This window comes from Wyeomyia smithii, chromosome 3 (assembly GCF_029784165.1).
Source record: "Wyeomyia smithii strain HCP4-BCI-WySm-NY-G18 chromosome 3, ASM2978416v1, whole genome shotgun sequence".
Classification (NCBI taxonomy): domain Eukaryota; kingdom Metazoa; phylum Arthropoda; class Insecta; order Diptera; family Culicidae; genus Wyeomyia; species Wyeomyia smithii.
This window is the reverse complement of record NC_073696.1, coordinates 227062262-227088471: the sequence shown is the minus strand read 5'-3', so window position 1 is coordinate 227088471 and position 26210 is coordinate 227062262. Positions and strand designations below refer to the sequence as shown.

The 26210-nt window shown below is 40.8% G+C and overlaps 1 protein-coding gene across 3 annotated transcripts in view; it reads right to left on the bottom strand.

The window, feature by feature from the left end:
• Positions 1–25153, bottom strand: part of LOC129730805 (MFS-type transporter SLC18B1-like) — a 29646-nt gene extending 4493 nt beyond the window's left edge. For 2 of the 3 annotated variants that reach the window (XM_055690385.1, XM_055690386.1), the window contains exons 1-5: positions 24179–25153; positions 7198–7515; positions 6803–7133; positions 6573–6738; positions 6416–6511 (exon numbers count right to left, since the gene is read on the bottom strand). In XM_055690385.1, coding sequence (XP_055546360.1) covers positions 6416–6511; positions 6573–6738; positions 6803–7133; positions 7198–7515; positions 24179–24289 — 1022 coding nt within the window. In that variant the 5' untranslated portion in view covers positions 24290–25153. The remainder of the gene's footprint in view (positions 1–6415; positions 6512–6572; positions 6739–6802; positions 7134–7197; positions 7516–24178) is intronic. The other variant, XM_055690384.1, reaches the window with a different exon arrangement.
• Between the last annotated feature and the right edge of the window lie 1057 nt (positions 25154–26210).

Genomic DNA, 26210 nt, shown 5'->3' with positions numbered 1-26210 from the left:
AGAACAAACTTTTGATTTACAAACAAATTTTTAGACCAGCAATGCTTTATGCTGTACCGATCTGGTCAAGTTCAACAAGGAAGAAAACGCTCCGAAGGATTCAGAATAAAATTCTGAAAATGATGTTGAAGCGTCCTCCTTGGTTTGGTACACTCGAATTATATAGACTTACTGGTGTTGAACCATTAGAAGCTATGTCAAATAAAATTATTAACAATTTTCGACAAAAATCGTTGCAATCCTCAATTGCTACGATAAGCTCTCTTTATAGCCAATAAGTTAGCAATTAAGTTAGTTGTAAGTTTACTTCCCCTTTTCTGACAAGTAGGTTTAAATCCCAACGAATGATAAGTCCTAATTGCGAAAGCAAACAAATCCTAACAATTAAAATTACAAATTTCTAACAGTGTTGAGAAGTCGCCATTTGTGATTGGACACACATACTCATTATTTACTAATATTTATCATAAATACTTAAGCTACTAACAAATCCCCCCTTTTTTTAAAAAAAAAAAGATGCGCTATACACAGCCCTGCTTGCGACATTAGGTACATACAATTCAAAAAAAAAAACTATTGTCGTTAGTCAAGATATTCGGTTTCCAACTCGGGCAACAATGAAATTTATTAAAGAAACGTACATAAAAACGTTGCACGTATGCGGGTGGTACTGTACGGTTATCATATGAAAAGACACTCTCGCTATACCAGTACCGGAGAGAACAAACAATTCTCTCGACGAAAGAGCTGCGAGAGCTCGCACATTCTTTTTGCTTTTTGGTTTTGTATGAGAATAAGGGAGACCGAAAAAAATCTTCACTACGAGCAGGTGTGAATGGTATAAGTGTAATAAAATTTTGAGTGTAAAATGCGTTCTCTCCACCGCTAGATGTCGATACTTAAAATAAAGAGATTTTGTCTCTTTTTTGGTTCTTCAGTTAAACAGATATGGTACTAGTTGGCATAAAATAGATCTCAGTGTGGTTCAAGGCATAATGCCATATCCCTACATCCACGTGGTACCGAATGGAATACGAGCAACCAAGGGAAGATCGGTGAACCGGTAGGAACTTGGTCGTATGCTGACAAGGAAGGGGTAGTTGTTCTTTTTGGAGAGCAGCTGGTCTGAGCGTCTGTTCCTCAGGATAGGGGCGGCTCAAACAGCGACTGATCCGTAGGGGACGGTTGAGCTATGAAATGCGGAGTCTCACCAGCTACACCCAAGACGACAGCCCCGTCGCGAGACTAGACATCGCAGTCCTAGTAAAGCAGCAGGCTAAAATAAATATACTATCAAGAATTTAAAACAAACCGGAACAATCGACAATGACCTAGCCCACGAAATAAGGACGACGATTAGAAGCTCGGTACATGTAACAGTAGATCGTTGAACGCCGCGGGTGCTGACCGGATTCTGCTGGATCAGCCAGAAACCCACCATTTCGACAATGTTACGCTTCAGGAGCTTTGCCGGAAAGGGGAGAAGGTCCTCAATGTGCACTGCTTTCACGAAAGACGACCTGATATAGAGAAAGTAACGTTCTACGCATAGATGGAGAAACTGTACGCTAGCTGTTCGCGAAGAGTCATCAAGATCGTTATCAGGGACATGAATGCTCAGATAGGTAGGGAAGAGAGGAATATATAAGCCGGTGATCGACTCGCACAACCTACGAACGAACGACAACGGCCAGCAATGCGTCAACTTTGCAGCTTTCCGCAGACTGGGCATCCGAACTGCCTTCCTTCCCCAAAAAGACATTCACAAAACCACCTGGAGATCACCTGACCAACGCAGCGTGCACGATGGAAAAGACTTGCAGGTGATGAGACGTCTGGGGAACTGGCGGAACACAGCCCAAAACCGAGCAGCATGGCAACAACTTCTTGATACAGCACGGGCCACTACGACTCTCGTCTGATTGGTAAGGTTGGTAAGAGAGCTAGGTTTGAGAATCTAGTTCTCAGCCAATAAATGATGATATCTCAATTTGTGTTGATTTTGATGCTCTGATAAGAAGTATGGAATGTATTTAAATTGAATACAATCATTCTTTGGGATATTCTAGGAGGGGCTTAAGACTTTCCAAAGGGGCGGGGGGAGGGGGGGGGGGTTGAATATCTCCCAGCTAGCTGGCATCTTTATTCTATTTGCTTTGCTCCGTTAGGAGCTAACATCACTGCGGATCCGCAATTTGCGGGCCCCATTGACAGATGCTATGTTATGCGTATGAAAAGTGGCGGTGATATGCTATCTCGTTTATACACACGCTGAGATGTTAGTCCTCGAAACATGGCGGGATGCCAGCTAGCTGATATCTCCATATTATATACTTTCGGCTAAGCGATCTTGCAATTTTGGAACAACTTTTTCAATTTTGTCCAACGTTTCGACATTGGTTTGTATCTTCCACAGGGTAACTATATCTTTCAGTAAGTTAGATATTTTTACACACTGTCACTTACAAACTCTAGAATGGTGAGTTTTCTTTTTGGGGATTGCTGCCTAGGCTATTGATGCTTTAGTTGTAACTGTTTGAGCTATTTTCAGAGGGATAAGGGTTATTGTTGATTATACGAGTCAAACAACAGGCATAGTGTTTAGACCAGCAATGTCTGTTCTTATGAAAAACGTCTATGTCACTGTTAAAAAAATAGGCCGTTGTATCTGAGACGGCTCAAACCATCTCCGTATCTGTTTACATTCCATTGATTCTACTCCGGTCTACAATGGTGGTTGTGTCTAAATGAAACCTGTGTCAAGACACTATACAGTGTTGTATTAGTGCTGTTTTTTCTCTCATTTCTTCTATTGTTGTTGTTATATGAATGCTACCGAATATTTCATCTGAACGTTTCATATTGGATTTGTGATGCACTTGTATTAAGTTTGTTGTTTGTTGTTCCTTTTTGATAAAGAGGTCATTTGAGATATCAGTACACTCATGACTGCTGTTTTGAAAGTGTCTGTCCAAAAATGTCCAGCCAGTAGCAACCGTACAACATGCCCTGCCCAGCATCAGCAGAATTGAGATCATCTACACGGTGACAAAAAAGTCCGGTCACACTCTTTGGGGTCGCCTGTAGCCTACACGTTGCATCTCTCTGGTGCCATTTATGGGTCAAACTGAAGGGTTTAACTTTGCTGTCCAAAGTGGCAGAGTTTCGTTTCTGTGCAGTTTGTTTACATTGAGTTGTGAGCCATGGCAGAGTTAAAAGCAGCTGTTATCGCTTAATATGTGAAAGGGTACAAACCCGGACACATATTCAAACATCTAATACCGCTCGGAATCAACTGGAAATTCGTGTACCGTGTACCATAAATCGACACCTAGAGACCGGAGGCACCGAGGACAAGGTACGATCTGGACGACCAAGGTCTGTGAGAACTCCAAGGCTGAAAAAGATTATACGAGACCGGATTCGCCGGAATCCCGCCTAATCTGCACGGAAGCTGGCCAGGAACCTTAAAATGAACCGAGAATTAATCCGCCTGCTTCTGCGCAAGGATTTAAAACTTACACCGTACAAAAAAAAACAGGTGGTTCATGGGGTTACCAAAGCTACAAAGGACAAGAGGTACCAACGGTCGCGGAAGTTGCTCGGTTGACGCGCAAATGACGAGATCATTTTTTCGGACGAGAAGCTGTTCGTTTTGAAGCAAACAGTCAATCGCCAAAATGATCGAGTTTGGAGTGTGAGCCTCCAGCAAGCTCCTGCGGACAAGCTGAACGTTTCCCGGTTCCAAAATAAGACGTCAGTGATGGTTTGGGGAGACATTTGCAAGAGAGGTAAACTGCCTGTTATTTTTATCAATAAAAAGGTCAAAATGAACGCAGCGTACTACCTGGACACGGTTTTGAATAAAAATGTTCTGCCTCAAGCTGAACTATTATTTGAAGACGATTACTACTGCTTCCAGCAAGATGGCGCCCCATCCCACACCGCAAAGGTTGTTCAGGCGTGGTGTGAGGAAAACTTGACCGATTTCATTTCGAAGAATGAATGGCCTCCGTCGTCTCCGGATCTGAATCCACTGGATTATTTCGTGTGGGGATACATGATGTCGAAGCTGAATGGCTATAAAATAACAAATTTGGAGCAATTCAAGCGAGCTCTGGGTTCTGGGCAATCTGGGACGAGATGCCGATGAAGCACGTGCGCGCCGCTTGCGACGACTTTCCGAGACGTCTGAAGCTGGTTCGATCAGAGAAAGGTGGTGTAATTCCGAGATATCGTCTGTGAAGTATCTTTATGAGTTACTGAATAAAGCTATGAAAGCCAGATTCAGATTTTCTTCTTATTCTTTGAAATATTGAGATTTTCCTGTGTGACCGGACTTTTTTGTCACCCTGTAAGTGTTCTGTCGTATCGGGGCAAACATTTTCGGCTTTTTCAGGTTATTTTTGATGGAAATTCTACTGACGTCGATACATTGGTAGTGTTGGCAAAAAATGATTTTCAGCATTCAATTCGACATCCTATCAAATCCCCAAATTACTGCAAATCCGTAGTACCGTGGAATGGGGTGAAATTGATCAGTGGGGTGAAATTGATCACCTGAAAATTCGTGATAAAAAATACTAATCAAAAGATATTGCTCTTACAACACTAGGCAATGTTAACGTGTCCTTAAACGCCACTTTTGCATGATTCACATACTAGTCAAAGTTAACCCTTGCGTGCCCGGTGCAATTTTTCATATTTTTAAGCTCAAAAAATGTAATTTTCAACAATGATCATTCCATACCATCAAAGAAATACTGATGAATTCGCAGGAAACCACAAAGACTTTAAATCCAGAGCTACTTTCTAAGCTTTCGAACAAACCGAATTGAAATCGGTCTAACGACGATCAAATAAGAACAAATTTAGCAATAAACAAATTTTAACCTGAAATATCGTTATTTTCGTTTCCGAACTAGCTGTAAATGATATTTTTCAGTACAGAGATCATCGTTTGTCTTTAGCATATCGAAAAAAAAGCACATTGCCAAAATAATGTATGAATTTCAATGGTGATCAATTTCACCCCAATTTACCTCATAGTACCTTATGGAATAGCCAAAGAAGTTTACTGGAGCACATACCAGTACTTGTTTTAAAATTATACTATTTCGGGAAAAATGTACATGAAGCTAGTTAATTGAAAATTGTTATAAAAATTGACCAATTTCACCCCGTTCCATGGTTCTGTTGGAAGTGTTACTCAGTCGGTGGCTTTCTATTGAATTAGTTCCACATCATCAATCTCCTAACAAATATCTTCAAGCCACGGTAAATAAAGGCATGGTTAGCCTATATTTACCGTGGCTTTAGGATATTTGTTATGTAACTGTTAGACCTATTCCAGCTTAGTTTGGTTCAAATGTTGCTCCCAAACGCAAACGCAATCTAAATGGAAGTGATAAGTGACTGCAATCTACGAAATATACCGTGACCAAGCTACGCTTACTGTTTTTCTTCGTTCCTTGTCCTTTTTTACCTTATCTTTTGTCCAGGGAAGGATGAATACCTTATTTTAATATTTAATTGAAATTATTTTCAATTCAATACCATGAAATATCCACCATAACCATATTTTTTACTATTTTCAAATACTGTTGTGTTTGTGTTGGAATCTAAAATGGACTTATTGAAAAAAAAAAAAAAAAACTTATGAAGGTTACATGTTCATGCATTTTTAAGTCTTTAATGACAATATTTCTCATTGAGAACGAATCAATTGTTCTCAATTTTTCTTGATGTTGAACTCCAGAATCCGGCCACAGATGCCATTTTTGAAATGCAGAATGCCTACTTTCAGTGTCTCGCACGCAGCCTAAAAGTGGCCAAATACCAAATAATGGATTTAAATTATTTGGCATTTGGCATTCGGTTACTGGAAAACAACCTAAAATGATAAAATATCATCCAATGTAAGATATTCTGGAATCGGGATGATGTTCAGAAACCGGAAATAAACATCAGATGCAATTTTGAAATACAAAATAGTGACTGCGGTTTCTGGAAAAGAGCCCAAAATTATCAAATCATATCCTATATTAGTATTTTCGAAATCCGGATGATGCTTAGATACCAGACACTGACTCAAGACACTATTTTGAAATTTCGGTTTTTGTGTTGGATATCGGGTATCAAACAATGTTCAATATAGGTATTTCCGGAACATGAAGAGGTCGAATAACGACTTTCGGCTTCTGAAAAATAATCTAAAACTGTCAAATACAATCCAATATGGGTATTTCTGCTCAGTGCGTTTTAAGAATATTTTTGTTGTTGTTTGAATAATTTCGAGCAACGTCGGGAGCGATCAACTAGTAATTGATGTCTTAGTAGTAGGTATAACACATAACACAAGATACGCATCTGAAACAATTCGTTAAATTTAAACACTTTTCAAAGCAGTACTTACATTGCCGTCCTCAGGGAGTCAGTGAATCCTGACACCAGCACAGACGCTATTCCTAGTCCATGCAGTACAAGTCCAGAAATAACGAGCGTCAGCGACCTGTGAACAAAAGACCATTCAAGTAATTATTAGACGATATAATATACATTTCTATACTGACGTTTCCGAAGGAATGAACGAAGCTGGCCCTATTGTCATAAAGGCCCCTACCACCAGGAAACATCCCGCTGCGGAACATATTTTAGGATTCAGGAACTTATCAACCATCCATCCGAAGGCTGGTGCCGTCAGGGCATAAATGCCTCCGTTAATTACAAACACAACTCCTGATGAAGTGAAAAACATTGCATGATATGCTTTAACAGTTTCACAGTTAGCAACATCACATACCCAATAGGATAGGACTTAAATCAAATTGTCGTAAGTGAGGTTCCAGCGTTGCGCTGAGGAACCCAATCGATGCACTAGTGGCGCATATCGCTAACGAGCTGACCAACACACCGGGGATTTTGAGTACACTCCACATGGAAGCGTTCTTTCCACTGTCCTGGTAGGGTTCGTTCGTGTGTTTGGGAAGAATGCACAGCGTAAGAATCGCTGTAACGAACAGGGCCGAACCGAGGACTACAAACGGTAAGTAGTAGCCACCCACAGAGTACAGGGCACCTCCTACCATTGGACCGACTATCAGTCCTAGTCCGAAGCATGTCTCCAGTGACGCCTAATAAAAGAGTTATCAATTAATTAAATTCATTCTAACGATCGTGTCCTGCAAATCTACTTACGAAGGTCGTTGCCACATTGTTCGGGAACTCCTTGGCGATGATGGCGAAGGAAGCCGTAAGGAAGGCCGCATTGCCCAGGGCTTCCACGATACGGATCACGAAAGCTAGTGTGATGAACGGGATGTGACTCGGAATTCGGTCCAAAAGACCGAACAGAATGGCTGACGTGCCGGTGGTGAAAATTCCACTGTTGAATAATACTTTCGGTCCAATCCGGTTGATATACTGGCCGTAAATTGGGGAGATGATGAACACAACTAACTCGAAAACGCCAAATACGAGCCCGTATTCGGTGGCTGTGGCACCCTTTTTCTCTGCCTGCAAGAGTAAAAAAAAAATCCTCTGTTTAAAAGAGTGTTTGAATATTTACTGCAACTGTACTGCATTTTGCAGTACAGTTTCATCGATATAGAGTTAAATAACGATTTGATTTGAACGACATCATCCGTGACAAATAACAGGCAGCGTTGCTCACCGTACTTTCAACTTTCAGCGGAATAATTTGCATCCAATGCATGCTATCAATCGCATCACCGTGCGCGTGTAAGCGTCAGAAGCGCCAGGATCATGTTTCAAAACTTTGCGTTGGGACTGAGCCTTACAGCGTTCCCGCCATCGACAACAACAACGGCGTCGGTTAGCTCAAGGTTAGTAGCAATTGTTGGTTTGCTTTGGATTCTATATTTCTCAATCAAATTGCTTTGATTTTATGTTACCAGCTAAACTTTTTCGTTCAGGATCCGCTATCTTGTATCCTTGTAATAGATTTTTGTCCTAGCAACCGTGCTCAAGGTGGTGCCGGGTTTTCTCAATGAACCTACCATAAAACGTGACCGTTGTGCAAGGGTTTACGAGCAGTACAAACAGAAACAATTTTTGAAAATATTCAATAAGATTAGAACTTTACTTCAGTGTCAAGTGTGACTTCTGGAATACAACCGTTTTTTTTTTCATGGGTTGTAAGCAATGATGATGCGTTCCTAGACGCCGCACAAGGTCAGTCTGATTTGATAGGCACTGCGTTATTTTAGTGAGATAAGGCTAGACTGGGGTTTTCGATTAGTGTCAACACTGACGACGCCGGAACTTTATGACGATTGGGTTCGTGAATTGTCTACATCACTAATTAATTTTGATTGGTTCCGGCACATTGTTAACCTTCGAACGGTCACTGCTTCCGAAATTGACCACATTTAAATTGATTTTAGATCGGAATGTAATTTTAATTTTTAATTAGAAAAACTTTGATAACCAAAAACTAAGAAAACTTTTAAAACCAAAAAATGTTCTAATTTTTGGTCATTGTGCAATTCCAGAAAATAAAACAGGCAACAAATTTAACCGACCATTTTTTAATAGGTTGAAACTTTGCAAAGACGTTTTTTATGGGCAAAAGATGCCATTTTGTGCTACTGGTTTTATTTTTTGAAACACATGACATTTTTGAGAAGCTATTTAAAAATACTATGTTGGGAAGGTATTGATGATTACAAATATTTTAAAGCCAAAACGATTTGTTTGATCGGTGTGAAGTAGTGTATGCAGAACTGTGGGTTAGTCGCTTTCACGTTGGCTTATGGTAAAACTACTGCAGTCTCTGAATAAATTATCTTCACTAGAGACACCATAATTCACAGGAATGGTTAAACAGTTATAATCTTTAATTTTTCCAGTTTTAGTTTTTTGTTGCTACTGGCTACATGACATAAAGCATTATCTCGCTGAATAATAACATTTTAATCCATAACATGAAAAAAATCAAAGCTCTCTTCGGCAATTCGCAGTACTTCCCGGAGTTCTCCAGCGTCACTTATACCCGCCCAAACCATTACGGTACAGGTGTTTTTTGTTTTTTTTTTTTTGTCTTGCCAACGGTCTTCTGAACCATTAGGACTGTCGACTTGTTTTTATCACTGACAATCACTTTAGACTATTTCTCAGAAGCTTGAATTTGAGCTTGACCGATCGCACATTTCATAGTTGCTCCTCCGTGATGCATCTGAGCTTGTGATGTTGCACAAAGAACCATCGTAATGGCAAATTTGGGATCAAATCACTAACTTCATTGTATAACAATTCTATAGTCTCCGTTTTATAAAGATCGATACTGGTGCTCGCCGGTTACGTCCTTATGGTCGGGTAGGGAAAGAAAAAAGGAAAGTGTTATAATCGTTGTTGGCAGAGACCGAGTTTACCTCTGCACTCTTAACAACTATAAAAGAAAAGAAGGTACTTTCGTCACCGTGGTTAATGACGCAACTGACGACAGCACACATGCAACTCCATACGGGCTGTTAGTTTTCATCTCTTTATGTCTGTTGGTTATTCCAAGCTGTCGTAAATGACAGCCTATAATCTACCGATATCCTTCAGCACGAATCCGAGCGGGATGTCAGGTGATTATGATACACGACAGTAAGGCCGATGAAAGAATGAAAGAATGAAAGAAAGAAAAATATCAACAATGGAAACGGTTTTCTTTGTATTCAATATGCCAACGGCCTGTGAAAAAGGAGAAACGAAAAAATGCGAGTCGATCAGCAGACTGTCACACTGTGCAAACTAGGCTGTCATGTCCGAAAGAACAAAATACATGCGCAAGAATCAGCTGTCGTACGCAACACAAGACAGTTTCTTTGCCTTGTGTAAGCTGTAGCTGTATGTGAGCTCTCATGAACAGCTCATGAGGCTGTTAGAGTGAAAAGAGAGAAAAGTCGTCAGTATAGTGTCGCTCTCCAGTCATTCTCTCAAGCTTTGTCATCACTATTTGTTATCATGAACTTAAACAAACAGCATCATTTCTTCAAAAAAATTGCACTTGATAGCATAGCATAGCATAGCATATTTGATCGCCCGTGTGTTGCCCGCGATTGACCAGAATCAGCTGAAATTGCACAAAGAACCGTCAAAATGGTGCCTAGGAGTAGCAAGCCATTCTCAGTGTACAACTCCTGGTGATCTTTTTTTTTTCACTGATCAATAACGTAGCTGGCCACGCCCAATGCAGATCAATAGAGGAAGGGATATCGGGAGTGTTAGTTTAATACTTGTTGCTACTAGAGACCGAGGAATCCTCTGCATCGTCCACAAGTTTCAAAGGAAGGAATAAGTGTTAGTGGAAAGGAATTGATCTGGATCCATCGAGGTTAATGGTGCGATCTTTTCTACACAAGTTCGCGCACGATATGGTTACCTTTCGGTCTCTGGGCAACCGGCCACCAGGAGACGATATAAATAGAACCGCGCCATGAACGCTGTATCGGCATACAGGAGAATCGAAGTTTCGTTAACAGTCTGTATCATAGCAAACTTCGCGTTTCATCCCGTGAACTTTTTTATTTTACCTAGAAACGAATGGATTTTGTAAAACGCAAAACCGCACGCCGAACGCTAACAACGCAAACTACTGGTACCAGTGGAAAATATCATACCGCGTTGATTTGTGACATGATGGAAAAATGGATAATGCGCTCAAATAACCGATAGAACAAGTAAGGAGAAAAAAAACCCTTCGCGAGCAAAGTCTCTGACCAGAAAGCTACCACGAGGCACACCCGAGCATAGTACGATGTAATGGTCATTGATGCGTAGTCATTGAACTTCGAAACCGTCGTATTAAGATAGTCACACTGAGAGCAGTCAAAATACCGCGTGCGAAACTGAACTGCCCTCTTCGAAAGCAAACAAGAGCGTGCCGACCACTGGTATGACGGAAAAGCCAAAACACACGCTTTGTTTAAAAAAATAATAATAATAATGATAATAATAATAAAAAAATAGATTACAAGGGAACTGGCGAAATTCCATGCAACCAAAGCTCAAAACATCAAACATCAAATATAAAACCCGAAAAAAATGGTCGCAGCCGTCCGAACAGGATTAATCATGGTGAATGAAGCGATCTTTCTGATGAAATCTATCTCTCGTCGTGAATTTCCTATTGAGTAGACAAAACTGGCAAAGTTCCATGCATTCAAAGCCATAAGAATTAAGAAAATGCAGATACACATGTTCGCCAAAACAATATGCATAAATGTAGGTATTAAAACCAAACAGAATTCTAAGTTTATTTGAAAAATGCCAAACCAATCACAATCAAAGTAAGTTTGGAAATTATTGCTTGGAAAACATATACAGAAATATCTATTCAAAAGCTAGGAAAATCATAAAATGAAATCAAGTTTCACCCGTGGAATCAAAACTGGCGCAAATAAAATTCGTTTGGTCATCGCCGTTCGAATCGATCGACAAAAAAGGCGTGTGGTGTTATATAATTGCAGAGAGAAAGAGAAACAAAAGCAGAAGAAATAAAACACTCACAACAGCCCAGCACGCACTGTGCCGAGGTCATAAAGGAAACGATGCGGCACGAACATCGTCTTTCCTCACTCGAAGGAATTATCTTGAACTTGAAACTGACGCGCTTCCGAACACATCCCGAACTGTTTCGGCGCTACTGCGTCGCATCACCCTCGGCCCAAGCCTCGAGGGCAAGAAACCCGATCGAAAGCAAAGTGAACAAAGCTGCTCACCCTCGACTTATTCATTCTGCCATTCAATTAGAAAAAAATACAAGCAAAATATCCTCATTACTAGTCTAGTATATATCTTTTGCTGTGTCTCTTCTCTGATCCCTGGTGTTAGTGCGTGAAACGTCGCATGGGTGACGCTCTTCTTGCACACAACCTTATTGCTACCTAAGTTCACTTTACGCACACTAACACAAACTCATGGCAAGCGCTTGCGGGAAACGCGCTCCGCCACCGAAAAGAGGATTTTAGCATTGGCAACACTTTCACCTGCTCAACGAAACTGCCTTATTTCGTAGAACCTTTTTCTCCAACCTTATTAAAACTTATTAAACTTTTTAAAATTGTGACCGCACCACAGGAACACTAAGGGAAATGCGGTTATGGCACTTTTCACTATTTTGCTGGGCGCTGTACAGCAATCAAGGACTTAATTAATCGGCGCGGAGCATTCGGAAAAACGAACCGCACTAGTCGAGCGCTCGCATCAAAAACTCTCAAAAAACACTTTTAAATTTAATAAATAAACTCACTTTGCGATAACATCTATAACTAAATTAAACCATTTTTCTTCGGATCTCAAAAAAAAATTGCACTTGATAGAATAAAAAATGCGAAAAATTAAAAATAAGCTGATGCATTCGTTTGGGCGCACCTCAAGTCAACATAGTAAAAGTGACATTAAATTCCGACAAATCGTACCAGTAGTAATTGTAACAGGCCATTTATCGTCAGGAAAAAATTAACCTCGATGGCCCTGACAGTTACAGTCACTACTGGCACGATTTGGCGGAATTTAATGTTACTCGATCTAAACGAAATTTTGGTGGAGGAACGGTTATGGTATGGGGAAGATTTTCTTATGACGAAAAGCTTTCTATCAGCTGGATCACCACCAAAATGAATTCCAGCAATTACTGTGAGCTTCTGGAAGACGTTTTGGCTCCATACTTGGAGGATTATATGGATGAACCTGTTGTATGTCAGAAAGACAACGCTACTATTCATTTTTCCCGATAAACCAAGGCATGGTTTTCTAAAAAAGTCATCACCGTACTTGATTGACCAGCATGTAGTCCGGATTGAATAGACGCCAATTCTACACAGTAAACGACCTTAAATCATGCATACGTTCATGCTGGCAACAAATCTCTCTAAATACTCTTCATAATCTTGTCAATTCAATGCCTAGAAGAGTAATTGAAGTTATTAAGAATAAGGGAGGATCTACAAAGTATTAGCCAACTGATTGACTCAGAAAATTTGAGCTTTTACTATGTTGACTTGAGGTACGCCTAAGCGAATGCATCAGCTTATTTTTGATTTTTCGCATTTGTTTGCTGTTTGTTTCAGTTTACGATAATAAATAAAAATGAGTGATGACATTCAAAATCCAATAAGTTTTGAAATAAGAACCTATAAAAAACACGGTGCGTCTAAACGAACGCATGTTACTGCATAACATTTTCATTAAAGAATAGACTTGCATGTAGGCATGTTTTTAAGTTCTTTCTTCGCTTTTTTGACGATGGATTAACGTCTATCTCGAAGTTAGGCGCCTGAATTTCAAAATCTAGTAATTCAACCAGGGTAAAGTTGACAGGTTTTGAGCGCTTATATGTATATCAGTCATTTCTTTTCAGAATATCGAGGTTTTGGCATCCACCGATCAGAATTTTTTTACGATTAAATTTATGTAACAGAAACAACGTATTATTTGAGATTCTCTATTGAAAAATTGGTAAATAACATCGATTGTCTAAATCATACCGAGCAACCAATCGCAACCTGTCTTCCCAGGCACAGCCGACACTTACGGATACAACCTAACTGACTTTGTAAACGATTTGTTGGTGTTGTTGTTGTTGTTTTACTTTCCTGGCCATTTTCTATTCTTTTAAACTCCTCCCTATTTTCAAATAACTGTTTTGCGGGTTTAAATTGATGCTTTTCGGTGAAACTAAAGTTTCACCGAAAAGCATCAATTTAAACCCGCAAAATAAAACAAACGGTGATGAAAACAAGATTCAAATTTCAAATAACTGACGAAACCTTGATATAAAAGGTACCATTCGAACATTTCACCTGATCATTTTCATTCCAAAACTGTACCGGTATTATACGCACGCTAGGGTGCCAATAAAAATGGTCGTTTTGAGATACCGTATACAAAATGTTCACTAACCCGAAAAAACACCCTATGCAAAATTTCAGCTCAATCGGCCCTAAAACGGGGTGGTGCAAAGCGATTGAATTTTGGCCTTTAAAATTCCAAAAATAACCCCAACGGAGTGGGGTGCATGGAATTTCGGTTTTCAAGATTTTTTTTGGTCCCACAGATGGCTCCAAAATGCATGAAACGTCCAGATCTAGTATCATCTGAAGAAACAATTCTCGATTTTGGTGATTTTTCGAATTTTTCAAGGTCAAACTTCGATCGCTTTGCGCCACCCCGTTTTTAGTCCAGTCAAGCTAAAATTTTGCATAGGGTGTTTTTTCGGGTGGATGAACATTTTGTGAATGTTTTTTTCTTTTAATTTTGAGGTTACTTTTTTCCCATATAAGTGATTGGCACCCTAACGCACGCCATAGAATTGAATTTCTCACTCGTGCGTTTGCTGGCAAAGAAAACTGGTGGTGGCAAACTCTGGTAGGCACTTTGTACTATAAATTTCCCTATTCACGGCCAGTCCGCAGCGAAAGAAGAACGTTTTTGACATGTCTTTCTCGCTGATTGTCAGCCATAGCAGTACTTTTAAGGAGAACTTGGAGTGTGAAACGAACTTCACCACGGAGCTCATTTCCATCGTTGGGGAAGGAAAATATGAAGTGCCCTGCCAGTCGTTGTCATCCATGGTGAGACAGGTTTTATCGCCCATTACCACCGCCACGTCGCCGTTCGCCGGGAAAATCGACTTGCCTATATTATTTAGTATGTCCATGTTCGCCAGGTACTTTTCCACTGTTTGGCCGGTTGCACCGACCTCGCGGCCAAGCGCAAGCAGCGATGCAGTCTCTTTTCCGTCGGCCTCCCTCTTCAGCATCATTTGGAGCTTTCTGTCACTCAGGGTCGTCGGCCGTCCGGAACCGGGGCTTCGATGCTCTGATTGTTGTCTAATAGTACCAAGATATTGTTGATACCGGAACGGGCGTTTCCAGCGCCCAAAAAGTGTCGCACGATGTCCATTTTTGATGGCATTTTGCAAGCAAGGTTTTCATCAACGAAGGCATCAAAGTCAAAGCTGGTTATTATAAAACGGAAGTTTTGGAAAACATTGTTGTCCCGAGCCTTAGAAAACTTTTAAAAAATGACCACCTACACGATGTCGAAGCTTGCTGATTACAAAATCTGCAACTAACAACAGTTTAAAGTAATTATCCAGAAAATCTGAAATAAAATACCTATGGAATTTGAGCGTGCTCCCTACGATAGCTTCGAAAAGCGCTTGAAGTTCGTGAAGCTAACTAAGGGAGGGATTATTCCAAAACTTATGCAGTAGATGTTCACTATGAAAAGTACTTTCGAAATAAAAGTGAAATATTTACATATCATTATTGGAATTGTATCCAAATTTATTAAACATGGTGCAGACTCTTGATTCTTTTTTTTTTTAATTCATACATTATTCTTGGCTTAGTTTTCTTCAGATGTATCATCTTCTTCCAGCACTCTGATTCCCATGACTTTTATAAAATTTTCAAACGTATGATTACAAAAAATGAGAAAGTAATTGGATGGATAAAAGAAAACTTAAACTATTCAGTTATTGCTCAATATTTTGAAGTATAACATTGGTCAACACAGGTGTGATCCTAATGTTCAAATTAAAAAAAATGAAAGATTATAGCTTTTAAACCATTCCTGTGATGTTGGTGCCCTTAGACAAAAGAGTTTTCTCATGAACATAACCTTGAAGCGACGAAACCGGCGAGCAATTACTATGCTACACTTGGACGTAAGTAGACATACATTTCTACACAGGCTGGAGTCACCAAGTTTCATAGGAAAAAAGGTACATCTTACCGATTCGATGGTGGAGGTATGTGGATGATATTTTTTGTATTTTGAAAAGGGCGGATCTTGAAACATTTTTCATATCCCTTAATAATAACCATAAAAAATATAAACTTCACAACTGAAAAGGAACTTGATTCCGCGTCGAACACTCGACAGAAACGGACGTGCAAAGTGGTCGTTCTATTACAATCCGGTCCGTGTGTACGAATAGCCAAACAAAAGAGTGTATTATTCGCGCTAAAGGCCAACTAGATTGTGAGTTGTGTCGATACGTTCTGTACCCGGCTCACAACTTTGGCTGTATTGGTGCAAAATACCAGCTGCAGTTTTGATCTGTGCACCGTGAATAGATCTTTTTAATCCAAGCCCATCAGTTGACAGTCGAGTCCGTGTCGCTGTGCTGAGTGATCTCACACCCGGCTCACTGCTGGTGGCTGTATTGGTGCTGCTGTACTGGTGCTGCTGGCTGCTTTGGGTGCAGCTTCGAACGATCGGACAACCACTGCTGGAAGGAAGAAGTAAAGAGGTACGTGTTCTTGTCGGCGCTAGTGCGCTAGTGCGCTACATTTAGCGCAATGGATATAGATCCCTCGCCTCCCGTGCCACCATCCCCGAACACCCCTGACCCTGACCCTTCTGTTACCCCCTCCCCTGTTCATTCTCCAGTCCCCCCTCGCCCCAGGCTTTACCCGGAAGGATCTCAACAGGGCAGCTATACTGTTTATTTTCGTCCAAAGGCAGGAGTGAATTCAAAGCGTTTAAACATACTGCAAATTGCTAAAGACCTGACGAAGGGGTACAAGGCCGTGACCGAAATTTCCAAGGTCCGACCTAACAAGCTCCGTGTCGTGATCAGTGATCTGGCACAGGCCAATGCTATCGCTTGCTCTGAGCTCTTCACACGCGAGTATCGCGTCTACATACCCGCACGAGACATGGAGATCGACGGTGTCATAACCGATTCGAGTCTGTCTGTCGAGTGTATCCTAAAAAGCGCAACCGGTTGCTTCAAAAATACCGAAACACAGGCGAAGATTTTGGATTGTAAGCAATTGCGGTCCATGTCTCTCGTCGGCGGTAAAAAAGTTTACACTCCGTCAGACTCGTTTCGCGTTACGTTTGCCGGATCTGCACTGCCTAGCCACGTCTCGATCGACCGGGTTCGTCTGCCTGTGCGATTGTATGTACCCCGTGTTATGAATTGCACCAATTGCAAGCAGTTAGGCCACACAGCCGCCTACTGCTGCAATAAGGCACGATGTAGCAAGTGTGGGGAGACTCATGCGGAAGATTCTTGCAGTGTTAATGCTGAAAAATGTATTCACTGTGGGGAAAACCAGCATGAGCTCTCCACATGCCCGGTGTACATGCAGCGCAGGGATAAAATCAAGCGGTCACTTAAGGAGCGTTCAAAGCGTTCTTACGCTGAGATGCTGAAGAAGACCGTGACCACTTCTACCATAACATCGAACCCCTTTGATCTGTTGCCCTCTGATGAAACCGATTCTGACGATTCATCAGCGGGAACATCTTATGCCAATCCTGGGGAGTCTAGGAAGAGGAAAAATGTTTCTTCTCCTAAACTTCCCCGTAAAGGTCCTAAGATTTCCCAAAGTGTAATGAAAAGTACGAACAAACCAAACAGTGCTGCGGAAAAACCGAAGCAAACTCCTCCTGGGCTTGCAAATTTAAAGTCCCAGAAGGAGTTCCCAGCACTGCCAGGAACATCTAAAACCCCAGTTGTTCCTTTTGCACATCCAGTTGATGAAACAAACTCTGGATCAGTGAAATTTTCTGACATAGTGGACTGAATTTTTAAAAATTTCAATGTACCCGATCCAATTAAAATTTTTCTTACAGCATTCCTCCCAACAGTTAGATCATTTTTGAAGCAGTTGACTGCCCAATGGCCCCTCCTTGCAGCGATTGTATCCTTCGATGCCTAATTCAACTGCGTATATGAAGGATTCTATCTCTGTCTTACAGTGGAATTGTAGAAGTATTTTACCAAAAATTGATTCGTTTAAAGTTTTGATAAATAAAAACAAATGCGATGCATTTTCCCTTTGTGAAACTTGGCTTACTTCAAATATTGATCTCAACTTCCATGATTTTAATATTATTCGCCTTGATCGAGACACCCCATATGGAGGAGTACTTTTAGGGATTAAAAAGTGCTATTCTTTCTATCGTATTAACCTCCCCTCGATTCCAGGCATCGAAGTTGTCGCATGTCAAATGACAATACAAGGTAAAGAGCTTTGTATTGCCTCAATATATATTCCTCCCAGAGCACAGGTTGGGCAACGGCTGCTCTTTGATTTAATAGAACTTCTTCCCTCGCCACGTTTGATTTTGGGAGACTTCAACTCTCATGGTGTGGCTTGGGGTTCCCCTTACAATGATAACCGCTCCTCTTTAATCTATAACCTTTGCGATGACTTCGACATGACTATTTTAAACAACGGTGAAATGACACGTATCCCGAAACCTCCAGCGCGCCCAAGCGCTTTGGATCTATCCTTATGTTCGACGTCGCTACGGTTGGATTGCACATGGAAGGTAATCCTCGATCCTCACGGTAGCGACCATCTGCCTATTCTTATTTCAATTACAAACGGGTCAACTCGCATGCGACCAATTGACATTCCGTATGACCTCACACGGAATGTCGATTAGAAGTTATACGAGGAAATGATTTCAAAAGTGGTCGAGTCGATTCAACATCATCCACCACTTGAAGAATACAACCTCCTCGCGGGCTTGATTCTCGACGCCGCGTTGCAAGCCCAAACGAAGAAATATCCCGGCGTAACGATCAAAGAACGGCCTCCCACTCCGTGGTGGGACCAAGAGTGCTCCGATGTCTACACGCAAAGATCCGACGCGTATCTGACCTTCCGGGATACAGACGATGCCGACGACTTTAAACGTTATTCGGAGCTTGATACCAAGTTTAAAAGCTTGACTAAGGCAAAGAAACGCGGATATTGGCGTCGGTTCGTAAACGAGACGTCGAGGGAGACATCAATGAGCACTCTTTGGAACACAGCCCGAAGAATGCGGAATCGCGTAACGGTCAACGAAAGCGAGGAGTCTTCAAGTAGGTGGATATTTGATTTTGCCAGGAAAGTATGTCCGGAATCTGTTCCAAAAACATTGTTCGCGATGCGTCTCCGGGCCACGACGCGATTGAATCACCTTTTACGATGGCAGAATTTTCAGTTGCCCTCCTGTCCTGTAACAATAACGCGCCTGGGTTAGATAGAATCAAATTCAACTTGTTGAAGAATCTACCCGGCAATGCCAAGAGGCGCTTGTTGAACTTGTTCAATAAGTTCCTGGAGCAAAATATTGTACCGCAGGATTGGAGGCAAGTGAAGGTGATCGCCATCCAAAAACCAGGGAGACCAGCTTCTGATCACAACTCTTATAGGCCGATTGCAATGCTATTCTGTATCCGGAAATTGATGGAAAAAATGATACTCCGTCGTTTAGACCATTGGGTCGAATCAAATGGTCTACTATCAGATACTCAATTTGGCTTCCGCCGTGCCAAAGGGACGAATGATTGTCTTGCGTTGCTTTCAACAGATATTCAGCTGGCGTATGCTCGCAAAGAACAAATGGCGTCTGCGTTCTTGGACATTAAGGGGGCTTTTGATTCCGTTTCTATTGACATTCTTTCGGGTAAACTTCACCGACAAGGATTTTCTCCAATTTTGAACAATTTTTTGCACAATTTGTTGTCCGAAAAGCACATGCATTTTACGCACGGCGATTTGGCAACTTTTCGCATTAGCTACATGGGTCTTCCCCAGGGCTCATGTTTAAGCCCCCTTCTTTACAACTTTTATGTAAATGACACCGACGAATGTCTGGCAAACTCATGCACGATAAGACAACTTGCAGACGACAGTGTAATCTCTGTTACAGGAGCCAAAGCTGCCGATTTGCAAGGACCATTGCAAGATACCTTGGACAATTTGTCTGCTTGGGCTTTACAGCTAGGTATCGAATTCTCTCCGGAGAAGACTGAGATAGTAGTTTTTTCTAGGAAGCATGAACCTGCTCAGCTTCAAACACAATTAATGGGTAAAACGATTTCTCAGGTTTTGGTACACAAATATCTTGGTGTCTGGTTCGACTCTAAAAGCACCTGGGGTTGTCACGTGAGGTATCTAATGAAAAAATGTCAACAAAGAGTGAATTTTCTTCGTACAATAACCGGACAATGGTGGGGAGCCCACCCAGGAGACCTTATAAGGCTTTACCAAACAACGATATTGTCTGTTATTGAATACGGGTGTTTCTGCTTCCGCTCCGCAGCAAACACACATTTGATCAAACTGGAGCGAATACAATATCGTTGTTTGCGTATCGCCTTAGGTTGCATGCAGTCGACCCATACGATGAGTTTGGAGGTCTTAGCTGGAGTACTACCATTGAAAAACCGCTTCTGGAGCCTGTCTTCTCGTATTCTTATCAAATCTGAGGTCTTGAACCGTCCCGTGATTGAAAATTTTGAAAGGTTAATCGAACTTAATTATCAAACCCGTTTTATGACATTGTATTTCAATCACATGTCCCAAAATATTATCCCTTCTTCGAATATTCTAAATCGTGTCGACTTATCAAATACTTCTGATTCTACTGTGTTTTTCGATACATCCATGATAGAAGAAACTCGTGGAATCCCGGATCATTTACGCGTGCAGCAGATCCCCAAAATTTTTTCCAATAAATATCGAAACATCAACTGCGACAATATGTACTACACTGACGGATCACTTCTTGATGGGTCCACTGGCTTCGGTATCTTCAATAACAATTTAACCGTCTCCCATAAGCTCGACAATCCTGCTTCTGTTTACGTCGCAGAATTAGCTGCAATTCAGTACACCCTAGGGATTATCGAAAAAATGCCCACGGACCATTATTTCATCTTTACGGACAGTCTCAGTTCCATTGAGGCTCTCCGATCGATGAAAGATGTTAAGCACTCTCCGTATTTCCTGGGGAAAATACGGGAACATCTGAGTGCTTTATCCGAAAAATCTACTCAGATTACCTTAGCGTGGGTCCCTTCTCACTGCTCGATACCGGGTAATGAGAAAGCGGACTTTTTGGCTAAGGTGGGCGCAACAAACGGTGATATTTATGAAAGACCAATTGCCTTTAATGAATTTTTCGCATTTGTACGTCAGAATACGATCATCAGTTGGCAAAATTCTTGGACCAAGGGGGAACTGGGAAGGTGGTTACATTCCATAATCCCCAAGGTATCGACAAACCCGTGGTTCAAGGGGTTGGATGTAGGTCGGGATTTCATTTGCGTGATGTCCCGGCTTATGTCCAATCACTATAGATTTGACGCGCATCTCCGTCGTGTTGGGCTCGGGGAGAGTGGTATCTGTGCCTGTGGTGAAGGTTATCACGACATAGAGCACGTTGTTTGGTCATGCCCTGTACACCGTGACGCCAGGTCTAGATTAGTAGCTTCCCTGCAGGCCGAAGGTAGGCAGCCGGCTGTTCCTGTTCGTAATGTCTTGGCGAGCCGTGACCTATCCTACATGTCCCTTATATACGTTTTCCTGAAATCCATCCACGCCCCAGTTTAGTCCTATCCCCTTCCGCCTACATCCAACCAAACGACAAGAACACGTTAAGACCCCGGATCCGGAAACAGCAACTAGACCCGCACGATACTCTCAGGCCCCGAGGGAGACAACCCAATATGCCAGTCCGTAATATCTTGGCCCAGCAGCGGAACATATTCAATATGCTGCTTACCTATGGCGATGGAAAACCATCAAACAACTATTCAGTGCTTTTCATGCAAAACATTCTAGCTTAAGTTAGATTTAGTTTCAGCTCGTAGTCGGCAGCGAGGATAAAAAATTTGCTTTTAGTTATTAAGATACTTTAGAAAGTAAGCTACCAGATATAATTGGCGCCGTTAAACATTGAATTGTATTTGTGCCGTGTCAAATAAACTATAGATGAGGAAAAAAAAAGAAAAGGAACTAAACAACAGGGAGTCTGTTCTTGGACGTCGTTGTAGTTAGAAAGTCTACGAACTTGGAATTTGAAATTTATCGGAAACCCACGAATACAAAACGGGTAATACCTTACACTTCAAACCATCCCTTCCAGCATAAAATGGCATCCTTCCATCATATGATCCACCGCATGGAAACTTTACCTCTAAGTAAAGTAGCCAAGCAAAAGGAACTGGAATATATTTTCGAAATTGCCAAACTTAATGGCTACAATGAAAGTATCATTCAAGCCATTGTTGATAAAAAGAAGCGTGCTCAATTTCGAAAATCTTTTACAACACTCTCCCCAATAACAGAAGATCTGAAAAGAGTAGCCGTTGAATATGACGTTAATTTGTCTTCACTAGTAGAAATACCCAACTCAAAACAAAATTGGGGTCTACCAAAGACCCAATTGATACCCTGAACAAAGCTGGAATTTATAAAATTGCATGCAGTCACTGTGACATGGTTTACATTGGACAAACTAAACGTAACCTAGGGATACGTTTCAAAGAACATTTCGCAGAAGTGACAAAAGCAAGTAAAGTTTCAAAAAATGCCCCACCACACCTTTTCAAATCAAAAGTGGCTGAACATATTTTTAACGAGGAACATCCACTAACTTCGGATAACATTCACCTCCTCCGCCCCGTTAATAATTTATAGAAATTAGACGTAGCTGAAAGTTTAGAAATTTATGAACAACACTCATGCACGCTTCTCAACATAGACGCAGGTAATCACCCCTCATGGCTATTCAATCTGCTTCCTAAAAACCCCAGACATGGTACGGTAAACAATCGACCGCATAATTCCCTACCTAACTCCAATTAAGAGTGCTAAATTTTCATTTTTACCTACTACAAATAAAAAACAGGATTTACGCTTTGCTTTTTACCAGTCCACATAAGCACTGAGGAAGACTGTATGTCACAGTCGAAATATATATTTGCGCGGACTGAATTTCAATATTTATTTCCAAAAAATTTTTCTAGTATAACGGAAACCGATAACTATTTCTTTGATTTCTTAAATCACTCTGCTAAGACGCTCGGTATAGATTTTCTAAATTTGTCTAGGGCAATTATTTTGAGCTTTGGGACAGCATTTATTTTCGCTCTACTCGACCAGTGTAGTCCAAATGTTCCATTGACAATTGTTGTGCATTATCTGTTCGATTCTGTATCAGGTTTCGAAAACTCGTGTTGATTTTTGGCAACGTATGATGCTACACTCTGGAAGTATCATCACAGTCACAGTACTAAAAGTATTCACATCGTTTTTCACCATATTTGTCCATATTTCAAGCAAAGCATAGATATCGAGTCAAAAAGCTTTTTTGTTTTCCGATTTAAATAAGGAAAAATGTGTTGGTCCGATAAGCGCCATGCGCCATGGATGAGAACAAATGACATTCCAAACCAGCGAATGATTTCATCTAGTTTGGATAACAGAGAAACACCAAAAAAAAACTTTGCTTGTACCACTAGTACAGTGCCTCCACAGTTATGGGTCAGCTACAATTATGGGTCACTTTTACGCAAATACGTCTATTCTCACGAAATTGAACAATATTTATTAGCAGTGGTATTTATTGTAACTCACTTGTAACCTCATTTATACGACTAAAATAATTTAAAGTTGAAAATGTCACTAAAAACTATAATTCTGCTCGGTGCAATAAGTGAAGTGACCCATAATTGTAGTAATGTTACATTTTACGGCGCACAATTGTGGGTCAGTCCATATTTTGGCTAATTTTATTACTTTTACATGATAATGCATCAAGACTGTATAAAACAACTTATTATCAAGCTTTTACAACAATAAAATAACTAGCGTTATGTACTTTGACGATTTTATAGACTAAATGATTTTGAATGCCAAAAGTGACCCATAATCGTGTCTTTGGCTATGTAAGTGATATTTTTCTTTCCAACCGATTTACACGCATCAACTGCTGCAGTGAAACTTATTGTTGATTGAAAGTACGCATCAGAACACAGAGATAGATAGTAAAACATTCGTAGTTGATAATTTTTACAATTTTATAACAATTTTTGAACATTCAGACACGTTGACTGACCAATAATTGTAGAGGGACTGTATCAATTAAAAAAAAAATTGAAAAACATAAATCGGTAGGTAGTATTTTTTTAAGAAATAAATAGTAAAGCTGAATTGTTGCATCAAAATGTTTCATGATTTCTTTTATACGATATAGCTCCGGTTTTGCACATCATATAGGTTCGATGTTTGCTCGATTGGAAAAAATCAGTTAATTAGAAAGGCACAATGCAGTTTATACTGCAACAGGGATCCTACCAATTTCCACAATTGTATTACATTCAGCAGTGCTTAACTTAGCCATAATCAACTTAAGAGCTTACCTCGTTGGGGAAAAATGGAGCCTGCAGGCTGACGCAAATAGCATTACAAAAGTCCGCCAGTCCCATGATCATCAGCGTGAGCCATTGCCGTTTGGTAAAGTCTAGTGCCATGTTAGTTTGCTAATGTTTCCGACCCGAGTCTCGAATGAACTAGAGAGAGAGAGAATCTAGGGGCTAGGACGAATTACGGTTGATAAGATTGTACGCGGTTACGGTTCGAGGACAAACACGGCTACGGCGGCGACAACAGGACGTGATGCGGTGACTAGAACGGCTCCGACCAGAAGACACAATTTCACGCACCACTTCCAGTTTTTGCAATACACACGGTTACGAGAGATCACGTTGAGTGCGTTGCTGATACGACACTTTGATCCGCACAGAAGACGAGGGGCACTACTTTTGTTTTATTTGCTACTTTGTACTTGGGATGCAGCGTTGAGGGTGTTGTTTGTCTGCCAAGAATTAATGAGGTTATTTTTCCCGGAGAGTTCTTTTCGAAACAATCTTTTCAGTTGACACTTAATCGATCACTTTTTTCTAACTTTATAACTAAGCAAATCCGGATTCATCGAACTTTTGCCATGTACATATCACTCACAGCCCAGTGGAATGTAAACGGACAGCGCAACCGTCTTCTATCTCATCGTCGGTTCGCAGGTACCGATAAACGTATGACCTTCGAGCGCTGGGTCGATGATTTTATTCTGCACATGTTGGAAAATTACTAAAAACACCGCTCTGGACGTGAAGCGAAAATTTGGTCCGCAAATTTAGCCAGGACTTTTGTGTCCCTGTAATACCGCTCTAAACACTAACGGTTATTGTTGAAAAAGACAAACAGTTGCACGATGGTTAGACTTCTATTTCCAGTAGACTACAACCACGTCGCCAATAAAGGCCGGGATCCTCACTTTAATCCGTTCCGTACCGATGCTCGAGTAGCACTGTTTTCATGCTTTCCTCCGATCGGCTCAAGTAGAACTCAATTCCAAAGTGTTATTCTTATCGATCGGATTACTCGACTCGAAGTACCCATCCCGTTTCAGCGCAGTGCTGCGGGCTGCTTTCTAGTCGTTGCGAGTGTGTAACTACGACACGCAGTTACTCCGACACATGGGAAGAACGATTTGGTCCATAGTAAAAATGTGCACCATCACATCACTTGCAGCCGTACGGAGGAGAGTGACAACAAGACACGACACGACTAATGGCATGCTGTGTTTAACGTTTCGTCTACAGCGTTATCAGTTCGGAACTTTAGACGGAGGATTAATAAATGACGTCTACCTATCGTTTGCCTAGCGGAAGTGATTTGCATTCTACTGGATCCAGAAGGAAAAGTGAATAACGCTCTATGGGATGGTTGTTAGCAATCCTGTAATTAGACAGTATGAGTTTAATTCGACAACGTTTAGAACAGTAAAATAAAAGAAAGACGAAAGATCTTTTTAAACAATTGTTCGTTATTCGATTGCGTAAACATTCCGAGATATCTTACGCTTGAAATAGAAAACGAACATCAAACTGGTATAAAATTCGGAACATTATAAAGTTCATAAAATATGTGTAAATGAAAAAAAAAAATTATGAATAATGCGAAGAATCTTGGTGAACTTGTTCAAAATTTTTCTACTTAACCGAAAAAATTTTTACAAGACTATTTGGAAAATAGAGCAGAAAAATGTAAATAAAAGCAGATAATAATCAGCTAAAACAGTCTAAGGTTAATTCTTGTTTTGTAAGTCTCCCAAAGATTCAACTGATATGAGAAACAGGAGTTGTGCATATGAGTTCAGCTTAGACTGCAAGTTATAAAACACACTATTTTCAAAACCAACCTTCTCCTCTCTAATCTTGTGGATAATGCGGAAGAAACCGGCTCGAATCCAGTTACAACTGCCAGGCTAAAATTAGTTCCACTACCGAAGGTATTTGATAGTGAAAGCAGTACAAAACTATTTGTATTCCTTCAGATTTCTCCGCGTTGCGCATATGGAACAACACAAATGGCGGCGAATTTATAAATAAC